Here is a 13,175-nt window from a genome sequence, read left to right as displayed (position 1 = left end):
TGCTTTTAACTTTCTTGTCAAATCGCGTTTCCTGTCCAAGAATCGACAAAGCACCCCTTCGCATCCTTTGTCAGTTCTCATATCAATCGACAGTTTGAAAGGTCTTTCATTGATAACTTTTCGACGAAACAGTAGTTATAATCTTCAAATCAACGACGGATAGGGTCGTGTATAGAATTTTCTTTACACCCTTTCCACAGACGGTGTATGGTCCATCTCTTCCTAAGTTTAATCCAACAATCGACGTCAGGCAAATGATGAACAATTTTCTAGTGCACACTTATAACAGGAAGCGTGATTTCAGCTCACGGTCCATTATCGAATTAACATGTGGTTCCACAACTAACGGGTTGTCATTTTGCACAGGGGCATATGAAGCACGAAGATTATTATAATTAGCACAAAATAAGAATATAGTATGAAGCACGAAGATCAATATTATACGCTTAGTGATTTTTAGGTTGTTGTTGGATGTCGATTAGAGTTGACTTGTTTAGATGCTAATTTAGTATATTAATTTTAGTATACCTAATGTTACACTTTTTAGTATCTATATGGGATAATGACACAAATAATCCTCGAACTTTGACCCATTATGCAATGTGGTTCATGAACTCTTAATTTGTTCAATGTAGTCCCTGAACTTTGGCCCAATATGCAATGTGGCCCCTAAACTTTTAATTTGCTTAACGTGATCCCTGAACTTTTGGTACATGTTTAGTTTGGTCATTGAACTATATGAAAATGTTAAATGTTGTCAACATTGAACATTTTTATACAGTCCAAAGGCTAAATTAAACATGTATTAACAGTCCATGGACCATATTGAATAATTTGAAAGTTCGAGAATGACAAGTACATTAGGCTAACTTTTCAATTGCGTCTGGTATTGTTCACTCGGAACTGTGCAGCTTTCTCTCCCGTTTCTGGCGATTCTGGCACTATTCATCCGCTTGGATGTTCATCGATTCTGGGCTCTTTGACCGATGATTCTTGCTGTTCCTTGGTGTTGGGCCTCACCAGCAGCTGTTCTAACTCTGGACCGGAGGATTTCGCTTGAGGAAGCCCTTGTTATTCTGGTAAACAGATCTGGGAATCAGTTTCTTCACTGTTCTTAGTCCCTATTCACTCGACTGGTTTCTTCCTCCGATTCTGGTAGTTCAGATAGTCGAATATTGTTGTTCCCTGGGTCTGGGCTTTGCCAGTTGCTAGATTGCCTCTTGTCCAAAGGATTTCTCATAAGGTGGCCTCTGGTAGTTGGGTCTGCAGTTCTGGGTTTTTCTGGGTTTCGTTGCTGTTCTTCGGCTACTGTTCACCCGACTGGTCTCTCTTCGATTTTGGTCATTCAGACTGGCTTTTCTGTTTGATTTTGGTTCTAGGCTTGGCCAGTTGCTGTGTTGTATCGGTGGTATTCACTCAAAGTAACCCCTGTTAATCGGTGTGTCAAGATTCTCGGTGGCCTTCCTTCTGGTTTGCCCTTCGAATTGCTCATGGCATTTCTGTTCTAAGCTTGGCCATGGCTGGAAATCAGTGCATTGGGGGGTCTCTCCTTCAATCGAAGGCACCTATGGAATTGGCAGAACCTGTGCAAGACAAGGTACTCTCAAAGATCCCTAAGCATCATTCTGTTGCTAAGACTGGCTCATCCAAAGCCATTCAGAGAATCGCACCTTCTGTGGAAATTGCGAAAGTTGATGTCCCTGGTGCTTCAATGGAAACTGGTAATTCCGATGCTGTGGCTCGTCAGTCACAACGTCCCGGTAGTCGTGGACATAGCAGGCCCCAATCGGCCGCTGTGGAAGCTATGGCAGTAAATCCCCCTAATGCTTTAGATGTCCCGGGTACCTCTAATGCCCAAACCCAGCAGGTACAGAAGCCTTCTAGGCGAAGCAGAAGCCGGGGAAGAAATCTGTACAAGCATCCTCGAAATGACTCAGCTGTTGCTAGGCAAAATAGCAGAGATGAAGCGGTGGCTAAGCCACCCAGTAGGGACCCAACACAGCAAACCCAACGTTCATTGGCAGCTGTTGCTAAGTCAGCAGTGAAGGGGTATTCTCTGTCCTATATTCCTCCATCTATGGTAGATGGAAAACCGGTTGTTAGAATCTCAGAGGAAATTCTAGAGGATACTAACCCGATGTGGTTGGAGTGTATTGTTGGCTATTTCGTTGGCAAGAAATTGCCCTTTAAATTGACGGAGAGTACAGTTCAAAATCTATGGGGGACACAAGTGGTAGATGTCCTAGCAAATGTAGATGGATTCTTTTTCTTCCATATACCTGATAAAGCCTTTCGTCGGAAAATATTGGATAGTGGCCCGATTACTATCCTTAGGGTGCCTATGATACTCCAACAGTGGAACCCGGCATTGAAGCTCAACAAAAACCAACACTAGGCTCTCCCGGTCTGGATTAAATTAAGGAACTTCTCTTATGCCTTGTGGTCGGCTTCGGGCATCAGCGCGGTGGCCAGTCCAATTGGGAAACCGCTGCATGTTGATATGCAGACGGAAAAAATGAGAATGATCTCCTACGCTAGAGTGTGCGTAGAGATCAAGGCGTCCCAGCCTCTTCTTGATTCTGTGGATGTTATCTTAAATGGGGAAACTTGGTCGATAAAAGTGGAGTATGAGTGGCGCCCAATATCCTGTATGACTTGTGGTACTTTTGGCCATAGGTGTGCTACTCCCACTGAGGCGCCCATGGAGAGTCCTAAAGTTAGTCCAATTCCTGATGCTGCTATTAACAAGCCCTCTCTCGTGGATGGTGCTTGGGAGACGGTTAAAAAGAAGCGGGGACCAGCGAATCCGTCCTCTGCATTGGTGCCCCCCCCCCCCCCGATCTCTAATGCACCCACTCTAAGTCTTGCAAATGAGGCTGTTAATACGTTCCCTGTCCCAGAACCTGATATGTCCTCTCGGGATTCTTCTAACGCCTCCTCTGTATCAGAAGCTAATGAAGAGGACTCAGCCAGCAGTGTTGGTAGTGATAAGGAGGAGGACTCTTCCTCCCCTGTCCCGACGGTTAGATTGAAAGTGCCCCTACGTGATTCTGTCATTCCTACTCAGTCCAGGGACGCCCCTAATGCTCATGGTAATGCGCCCAGGGGTATTGACCCTATCCAGGGCGATTTTGTAGCCCCCGTGTCTGCTCCAGTGGAAAACCCCAGTGCAGCTTCCAATCCTCCTTCCACCAAGGTGGCCAAACCGAAACCAAGAAATCGGGGCGGCTCTAAAAGGCGGTAGTCCCATCCTCTTATCTCTATATGTTTTTTGGTATTTAGAATATTAGGGGCCTTGGTGTCCCCCTTAAGCATGCCGAAATTAGAGCCCTTGTTAGAGCTCATAATATCTCTTGTATTGGTATACTTGAGACGAAAATTAGTCCGACTCTTTTTGAAAAGATCTCTACTGGGCTTTTACCTGGCTGGGTGTGGACTGCCAATTATAATTGTTCTCCTCATGGAAGAATTTGGATTGGATGGAAACCTCATGAGGTAGACCTGGAAGTTATCTCTTTGTCCTCTCAAGTTATCCACGGCCATGTCCGTATTTTGGCTCTCAATAAGACTTGCTTCTTCTCGGTTGTGTATGGGGAGCATACCTTTATTGCTAGGCGTTCTCTATGGGCTAATCTTATTAGGTCCAGCGAATTTTTTGAGGCTGAACCTTGGCTGGTAGCAGGCGATTTTAATGCAATCCGATTCAACTCGGATAGATTGGGTAGTTCTAATACCTGGATACTGGCGTTTGATGAACTTGGCCATTGTTTAGATCAAGCTGGCCTTGATGACTTAAGATATATTGGCCATCGGTTTTCTTGGGCGACATCTTTTGGTGTCTCTCGCAAGCAAAGGAAAATTGATAGAGCATTGATTAACGATCAATGGCTCAGCTCGTTCTCCTTCTCGGAGGCCAACTTTCTAGCCCAAGGAGTCTCTGACCATACTCCCATAATTGTTAGAATTGCTCTCGCCACCTTCTCAAGGAAACCATTCAAATTTTTCAACTGTTGGATGACTCATCCTTGTTTCCTACGATTGTAGCCCAGGTATGGGATTCTCGCATTGGTGGAACCCCTATGTATGTCCTCTACCAAAAACTTAAACTGCTCGAAGGGCGTCTCAGGCAGCTCAATAGGGATTCTTTTTCGGATATCTCAACGCGTACTTCTCAAGCCAGGGCTAATCTTACGTCCACTCAAAACGCCCTCGCTCTGGACCCTCTTAGCATGGACTTGGCAAACCTGGAAAAGGAGCATCTTCAGGTATTTTCGGATCTTAGACTCCAGGAGGAAAGTTTCTTTAAACAGAAATCAAGGATTAAATGGTTGAAAGAGGGGGACATGAACTCCAAATATTTCCACCATTTCGTTAACAAGAGACAACTTCATAATCGGATCCTTTCGGTGTCGGATGATGATGGAGCTGTTCTCTCTGACCCGAGATTGATTCACAGTCATATCGTCTCATTCTTTGAGACTCTTCTTAAGGCGAACTCTCCAACCTTGCGTCCTACGTGTGCAGAAGTTCGGGCTGTGGTGGATCGTGCCCTTAGTGCTAATCAGATTCTCTTTCTCTCTAGAGAAGTAACTGACATTGAAATTCGGAACTCTTTGTTCTCCCTTGCAAAAGGTAAGGCCCCTGGGCCCGATGGTTTTAATGTTGATTTCTTTATATCTTCCTGGGAAACTGTGGGTCCTTCGGTTGTGCTGGCTATTAAGGATTTCTTTCGGTCATGATCGCTTCTAAAGGAGATCAATACTACGATTCTCACTCTTGTGCCGAAGATTCCTAATGCCTCGTCTATGAATGATTTTAGGCCTATTGCTTGTTGCAACACAGTCTATAAATGTATTACCAAGATCTTGGCTAATAGGCTAGCCTTTGTTCTGCCGTCCATTATTAGCAACTCCCAAAATGCTTTTGTTAAGGGACGGAGGATAGGAGACAATATTCTTCTTGCTCAGGAGCTCTTTGCGGGGTTTCATCATGAGCCTTATCGGCCAAAGTGTGCAATTAAGGTTGATTTTCAGAAGGCCTATGACACAGTAGATTGGGCTTTCTTGGAAACGGTTTTGCAAACCTTTGGTTTCCCTCAGTTGTTTGTTAAACTTATCATGGAGTGTGTTACCTCTCCAAAATTCTCCATTGCTATTAATGGGGAGTTACATGGATTCTTTGCAAGTGATAGAGGTATTCGTCAAGGGGATCCTATGTCTCCCTACCTTTTTACACTAGTGATGGAAGTACTCTCTGGGATTCTCGACACTTAGGCGTGGCGTCCGGGTTTCAAATATTTCTGGAGGTGTAAACCCATGGGTTTAACCCATTTGTTCTTTGCTGATGATGTCCTATTATTTATTGAGGGGAATATAAACTCTTCTACCTTGTTGAAGGAAGGCCTGGACCTATTTTCTAAGTGGTCTGGATTGAAGCCTAATGCCAACAAAAGTGACATATTTTTCTCTGGTGGGACACCGGAAATTCGAGGACAGATCCGGAATGTGTTTGGCTTCAATGAAGGTATGATTCCCTTTAGATACCTTGGGGTTCCTATTATCTCGACCAGGTTGAGTAAGGCGGATTGTATTTCATTAGTGAACTCCATTACTGCACGTGCTCGTTCTTGGTCCCAAAGATTTCTATCCTTTGTTGGCCGATTACAACTCATTAAGTCAGTCCTTCATGCTATTCAAGTATTCTGGGCAAGTGTATTCACGCTCCCACTGTCTGTTCTGTCTAGAATTGAATTGATCCTTAGACAATTCCTCTGGAAGGGTCCGGACCTTGGCGTTGGTGGGGCTAAAGTCCCCTGGTCTGATGTTTGTCTCCCTAAAGAGGAAGGTGGCTTGGGTATTCGTAGACTCCTTGATTGTAATCATTCAGCAATGCTCAAACATATATGGACTCTTTTCACGGATAAAGAATCTTTATGGTGTAAGTGGATTCACTCCACCTTTCTGAAGAACAAGAATTTTTGGATAGCGCCCAAGCCGACTTGTTGTTCTTGGGCTTCGAAAAAAATTCTCGACATCCGCCGGGATTTTCAAATGTTCTTCAAATGGCAAATTGGTGATGGTGCAACCACATCATTCTAGTTTGATTCTTGGCATCCCAAAGGTCCTCTTTCAGATCTCTTTTCCAATAGGGACATTTATTGCTCTGGTATCCCGAGGGAGGCCTCTGTTCGGGAGTTCTTTTCCGGTTCCTGGCATAGCTCGTATATGCTTCAAACCTTCAACTCCTGGCCGGATGCTATCCCTGATCTGGATGTACAGAGACCTGATCGATTACTGTGGAAGGGCCACTTGTCGGGTATCTTCTCTGTGGCCTCGGCATGGGAGCTGATCAGAATCAGCAGACCTATTGTCCCTTGGTGTTCCTTCGTTTGGGACCAGAGCATTGCGCTGAGGTATGGCTTTTTGTTGTGGCTTATATCACTGAATAGGCTCCCAACACAGGTCGTTTTGCTTAATTATCGCAGAATATCGGAAGGTGTTTGTGCCTTTTGTAAATGTAGACCCGATTCTGTTGATCATCTATTTTTTAGGTGTCCTATCATGGGTACCCTTGCACTACTCTGGGCGGATAAATGTAATCTTTCTTGGAGAAACCAGTCATGGCAAGATAATCTCCAATGGGCCATCCGCTTCATAGGCGGCCACAGTTTCCACCAGCGAATTGCTCGCTTCTCATTTGGAGCATTATGACATATTATCTGGATGACACGGAACAATATCCTCTTCAGAAATCAACCCCTCTTTGTGCCGGCCCTACGGCAACATCTTGCTAAGCTCATAAGGGATAGAGGTGTAGGGTTCAACAACGAAAAACAATGCAGCGGAATATAGAACCCTAGACAGGATCCATGTGTATATTGAAATCGAGACTGAAGTTCGATACGTACCTTTTACAGATCGAAGATAAATCAGTAACTGATTGTGTCTGGATGAGCGCCCCAAGTGTTGCGCCTCTACCGGTATCCACACACACGAACGGAATTCTCCAACGATCCACGTGCTAGCGAAAGATCTTGAAGTTCCTTTTCTTGAACGCCTTTTGATTTTCGATACTCTTTCGAAAAAACCCTAGACAGAGAACGATTCTCTATCTATTTATACAGCCTCATTATCTAGAGGAATTAAAAGAAGTGGGCCGGGCTATTTGGGCCCGCCAAACCGTCCACCTTCAATCGTACGTTTAATCGTTATCTCATAACGCGTACGACCGCATAGATAATTTAAATAGGAGAATAAATTAAAATCTACTTCTTAAGTAGATCAAGGCGCATAGACAATATTAAGTCCGTTCGCTATTGTGTGCGACCCTGTAGGTTCACTAAACATTAGCAGTGTGCCCAAAACTCTTTTGGCCCACAAGTCATAAGCGGTCTCTAGCAACACATTATGACTACCTAAGTATAGTGAAGATCGGTTTTCCGACACAACCTAATCCACAACTAATATTAGAGTATCAACCTTGATTGATTCCTAGGGCAGACCACTAACAATCTCCCACTTGCACTAGAACCAATCATATAAACTAAGTCTCTTTTGTCACTTGATTTCCGAGTTAAGCATAAGGCAGGACAAGTGTCATTCTTATATAGCTTAAACTCATTTTCCCGATACCGCAGTTAGACTGTCAAAACAAGTAGTTGACTCTTCAACTCACTTGAGCATGGCCATGCATTTCACAGTCTCAACTCTACGGGAGGCCAGGAAATCATACCCTCGTTATATGAGAGGGACAAATCCCATCTTGTCTACTCACATCACTCAGCACGCTTCATGACATACCCAGTCATTACCTTTATAATCACCTGTTACGGCTGACGTTTGGCAATGTTAAAGCATGCCAATCCATGTCTAGTAAACTATGGCAGACTCAGGTCAAAGGACTATACTCTATAGCTGTGATGAGAAATATTGATGACATTATATAACAATCCTACAGTATTCTCATAGCGGGTCGGTCCAATACAATGTTCTCCAACATGTATTCCATGTGATCAACTTTATATCTCTATATTCATGACCCGTGAAACTTGGTCATCAGTTGACTCACATGCTAGTCTCATATGCCATTTGCGTCCCAATGCACAATGGCAAATTGACTAGGGACATTTAGAACATTAATAACCACTCTATCAATAGAATTTCACGATCAAATCACGTATTTGATTATCTATTAAGGATATTCAATATTCAGGGGATAAAGATTTCGCATTCAACTATATACTCAAATTAAATCGAAATCAAATATAATATATATATTATTAATGAACAATGAAAATGTATATCACATATACTCCCACTCACATCAAGACCAATCACTAATGTGTCTAAGGCCTAAAGCGTTACAATGACGCTCATGCTTAGGTTGTGGAAGAGCCTTCGTCAACGGATCAGCTGTATTCAACTCCGTTGCAACTTTACACAACTTGACATCACCTCTTTCAATGAATTCTCGAATGAGATGATACTTCCTGAGTATGTGTTTGGTCTTCTGGTGAGACCTAGGCTCTTTACCCAAAGCTATGGCCCCATTGCTGTCACAATAGAGGTCCACTGGAATCGAACTAGTGGGACTGATTCTCAGTTCTTCTATGAACTTTCGAATCCAAATAGCTTCCTTTGATGCTTCTGAAGCAGCAATATACTCAGCTTCTGTTGTAGAATCTGCAAGAGTTTCCTGCTTGGAACTTTTCCAGAGACACCGCTCCACCATTCACGCAAAAGACAAAACCTGACTGCGATCGAAGGTCGTCTTTGTCGGTTTGAAAACTAGCATCAGTGTAACCATTTACAGTGATCTGTTCCTCACCTCCATAGACTAAGAATAAATCCTTAGTTCTTCTCAAGTACTTAAGGATATTCTTGACAAAGAATCCAGTGAGGTTCCCCGGATCTCGATCGGTATCTACTTGTCATGCTCAATGCATAAGCAACGTCGGGACGAGTGCATAACATAGCATACATGATGGATCCCACGTGATGCATAAGGAATCCTACTCATGCGGTCTCGCTCATCTTGTGTTGAAGGACACTGAGTCTTGCTAAGACTTATGCCATGTGTCATTGGGAGAAAACCTTTCTTGGAATCTTGCATATTAAACCTATTGATGACTTTGTCAACATATGTACTTTGACTCAGTCCAATAAGTCTCTTAGATCTATCTCTATAGATCCCGATCCCCAAGATATAGTTTGCTTCTCCCATGTCCTTCATGGAGAAAAATTTTCCTAGCGATGTCTTAACCGGCGAAGCATAGGAATGTCGTTTCCAATGAGTAGTATGTCATCCACATACAACACTAGAAACACAATTGCACTCCTACTAGACTTCTTGTATACACAAGCTTCTTCTTTGTTTCTGATGAAGCCAAACTCTTTGACAGTTTCATCGAAACGAATATTCCAGCTCCGTGATGCCTGCTTCAATCCATAAATAGAACGTTGAAGCTTGCATATCTTCCCAGTGTTATCTGGTGATGTAAAGCCTTCAGGTTGTGTCATATACACATCCTCCTCAAGATTTCCGTTAAGGAAAGCTGTCTTTACATCCATTTGCCATATTTCATAGTCATAATATGCAACAAACGCTAGGATAATCCGAATGGACTTAAGCATGGCCACTGGCGAAAAGGTCTCGTCATAGTCAATACCATGAGTTTGTTTGAAACCTTTAGCTACTAGCCGTGCTTTATAGATGTGAACATTTCCATCCATATCAGTTTTCTTCTTGAAAACCCACTTGCACCCTATAGGTTTGACACCTTCGGGTGGATCAATCAAAGTCCAAACTTTGTTTTGATACATCGAGTCCATTTCGGATTTCATGGCCTGAAGCCATTTATCGGAGTCTGGGCCCATCATAGCTTCTGTATAGGTCGTAGGTTCGTCATTTTCTATTAACAATAGATGACGGTGTTCTGTCACGTGAAAACCATATCTCATAGGCTCACGATGTGTTCTTTCAGACCTACGAACTATAGGTGCCACTGGAGTAGACTCTACAACTCTTTGTAGATCTAATTGAGGTTCCTCATGAACTGGAACATCCTCTTGTGGCACAATAACTTCTTCGAGGTTTACCTTACTCCCACTGGTTCCTTTAGTAAGAAACTCTTTCTCTAAAAAGACACCATTTCGAGCAACAAACACTTTGTTCTCTGATGGATTATAAAAGTAATATCCTTTCGTTTCTTTAGGATATCCGACAAAGAAGCATTTATCATATTTGGGTCCAAGCTTATCAGAAAATAAACGTTTTACATAGGCTTCACAACCCCAAATCTTTAGAAAAGACATACTAGGAACTTTTCCTGTCCACATCTCATATGGTGTCTTCTCTACAGCTTTTGATGGACTTCTATTTAGTGTAAACGTAGGCTGTCTCGAGTGCATATCCCCAGAAAGATAATGGAAGATCTGAATGACTCATCATTGATCGAACCATGTCTAACAAAGTTCGATTTCTCCTCTCAGAGACACCATTCCACTGTGGTGTTCCAGGGGGAGTGAGCTGTGAAACAATTCCACACTCTTTGAGATGGTCATTGAACTCTTGGCTTAAATATTCTCCTCCTCGATCAGATCGAAGAGCCTTGATATTCTTGCCAAGTTGATTTTGTACTTCATTCTGAAATTCCTTGAACTTTTCAAATGAGTCAGATTTATGTTTCATCAAGTAAACATATCCATATCTACCGAAATCATCGTAAATGTAATGAAGTACCGATAACCTCCTCTGGTAGAACTTAGTGGTCCACACACATCGGTATGTATAAGGGCCAATAATTCTTTTGTCCTCTCACTTTGATTAGTAAAAGGAGCTTTTGTCATTTTTCCAACTAAACAAGATTCACATGTATCAAATGATTCAAAATCAAATGAATTTAATAGTCCATCGCTATGAAGCTTGTGAATTCGTTTCTCGTTTATGTGGCCTAATCGACAATGCCATACGTAGGTTGGATTCAAATCATTAGATTTAAACCTTTTTGTATTTATATTATAAATTGGCACATCAAGACTTAGAACATATATCCCATCCACAATATGGGCGCTACCATAAAATAATCCATTAAGATAAAACGAACAACTATTGTTCTTTATATCAAAACAGAAACCTTCCTTGTCCAAACAAGAAACAGAAATAATATTCTGCGTATAGCAGGTACAGAGTAGCAATTATTCAGTTCTAAAAACATGCCAGAAGGTAAAGCTACATCATATGTTCCTACGGCTAATGCAGCAACTCTTGCTCCATTCCCAACACGTAGCTCCACTTCACCTTTTGTAAGTGTTCTACTTTGTTTTAGTCCCTGCACATTCATACAAATGTGAGTACCACAACCGGTATCCAATACCCATGAAGTAGAACTAGTAGTAGCATTTACTTCTATAACATAAATACCTGAATCGGAAGTCTCACTTCCCTTTTTCTTCAGATCCTCCAAATATTTCTTGCAATTCCTCTTCCAATGTCCATTCTCCCCACAATGGAAGCATACAGCAGCAGCAGTCGGACCCGGTTTGGTCTTGGATTTGGGTTTAGGCTTAGTGCCCTTGCCCTTACCCTTGACCTTACCTGGCTTCTTAAAGCCTTTCCCCTTTTGAACCATGAGAACATTAGGGGTAGGGTCCTTCTTGATATTCTCGCTCAGCGAGCTTTGAGCATCCCATGCAGTTCGTCAAAGACTTATTCAAATTATGCATGTTATAGTTCATAACAAACGTGTCATAATCTTGAGGCAATGACCGAAGAATAATGTCGTAGCCAACTCTTGGCTAATGGGAGAGCCCGATCGCTCCAGGTTTTCAATATAACCTATCATCTTTATGACATGTGGGCTAACTGAGCTCCCACTTGCTAGCTTGCACTCAATTAAGGTCTTTACCGTTTGGTATCTTTCAGTGCGTGCCTGCTCCTGAAACAAATTTTTCAGGTTCATGATCATATCATAGGCATCCACGTTCTCAAACTGCTTCTGAAGGTCTGAGTTCATGGTAGCTAACATTAGACATGATGCATCCAATGCATCATCTTTATGCTTCTGATAAGCATTCCTTTCAGCATGGGGAGCATTGGAAGGAGGTGCCTTCTGAGGGAGTGGTTTCTCCAGGACATAATCCTTTTTCTCTTGCTTGAGAACAATTCTCAAGCTTCTATACCAGTCCAAAAAGTTTGAACCATTCAATTTGTCCTTCTCAAGGACAGATCGCAGTGAAAAGTGTGATGCAGAGCTATTTGCCATTATCTACAATAAATATGCCAAGTGAATTGTTCATTAATATTACTTATAATAAACTCCCACTATACTTTTATAATATGTGTCCCAATAAGTATAGTGGACCAAGACCCATATTTTACCAAGACTCGAGTAAACTTTGGCTTACCGCTCAAGACTAAGTTATTTAGGTAGACAACCCTTTGTCAATTGTATCGAATACAACTCTTGGTTGTTGGGGTTGATATCTCATATCATATCCCCAAACACTATGCCTCAAGGCCCAAAACCGTTTTGATAGCCTCGTTAAGTAAACCAATCTTAACATATGGATAACCATTATCCATCCTATTTTACTCAAATAGTTAAAGACACCCTGCTTTGGCAGGCCCATCTTTTGACGATTCGAGTCTTAATAGGTGTATGATTGGAAAGGCATCATATTATTACTTAATTTTATTAGGGACTCTTAATGTTTATTTAGCGATGAATGCATGCATGTTATAAACAAAAACGAAACATCACTTATAATAACAAAGGTACATCAATCATACGGGAACGACCAATTCCATGCAGGGGTCAAGGGGGCTGCGCCCCCTTGCGGGGTCGAGGGGCAGCGCCCCTCGCGGGGTCAAGGGGCAGAGCGCCTTGCGGTGGTCTCACAATTCTGTTTCCTAGGAGAGTCCCGAAAACATAAACAGAAGTCTCAATTCTGTGTTCTCGGGAGACTATCCGTCGCTGCCGCCTCCCGCGCCCTCACCGTATGCAACTGGCCGAACGCCTCGAGTCCTCGACGCGCCGGAAGACTAGGCGCGCTGCCGTCTCCGCCTCGGGCAACAGACCCAGACGCGCCCCCGTCTCCGACCGCCGTCTCAGCCTCGCGCAACAGCCCAGACGCGCCGCCATCTCCGCCCACTGTCTCCGCCCGTGCGTCCCCGCC

The 13,175-nt window shown here is 43.0% G+C and overlaps 1 protein-coding gene across 1 annotated transcript; it reads left to right on the top strand.

The window, feature by feature from the left end:
* Nucleotides 1–2,515: 2,515 nt before the first annotated feature.
* LOC115671829 (uncharacterized) lies at nt 2,516–5,273 on the top strand. The gene is made up of 4 exons (XM_030593481.2): nt 2,516–3,196; nt 3,283–3,957; nt 4,050–4,632; nt 4,843–5,273. The coding sequence occupies exons 1-4, from the start codon at nt 2,516–2,518 to the stop codon at nt 5,271–5,273; spliced, it is 2,370 nt and encodes a 789-aa protein (XP_030449341.2).
* Nucleotides 5,274–13,175: the final 7,902 nt, after the last annotated feature.

This window comes from Syzygium oleosum, unplaced genomic scaffold (assembly GCF_021117445.2).
Source record: "Syzygium oleosum isolate NSW1041296 unplaced genomic scaffold, Sole_v2.1 Sole_v2.03, whole genome shotgun sequence".
NCBI lineage: Eukaryota > Viridiplantae > Streptophyta > Magnoliopsida > Myrtales > Myrtaceae > Syzygium > Syzygium oleosum.
This window is presented reverse-complemented; position numbering and strand designations above follow the sequence as displayed.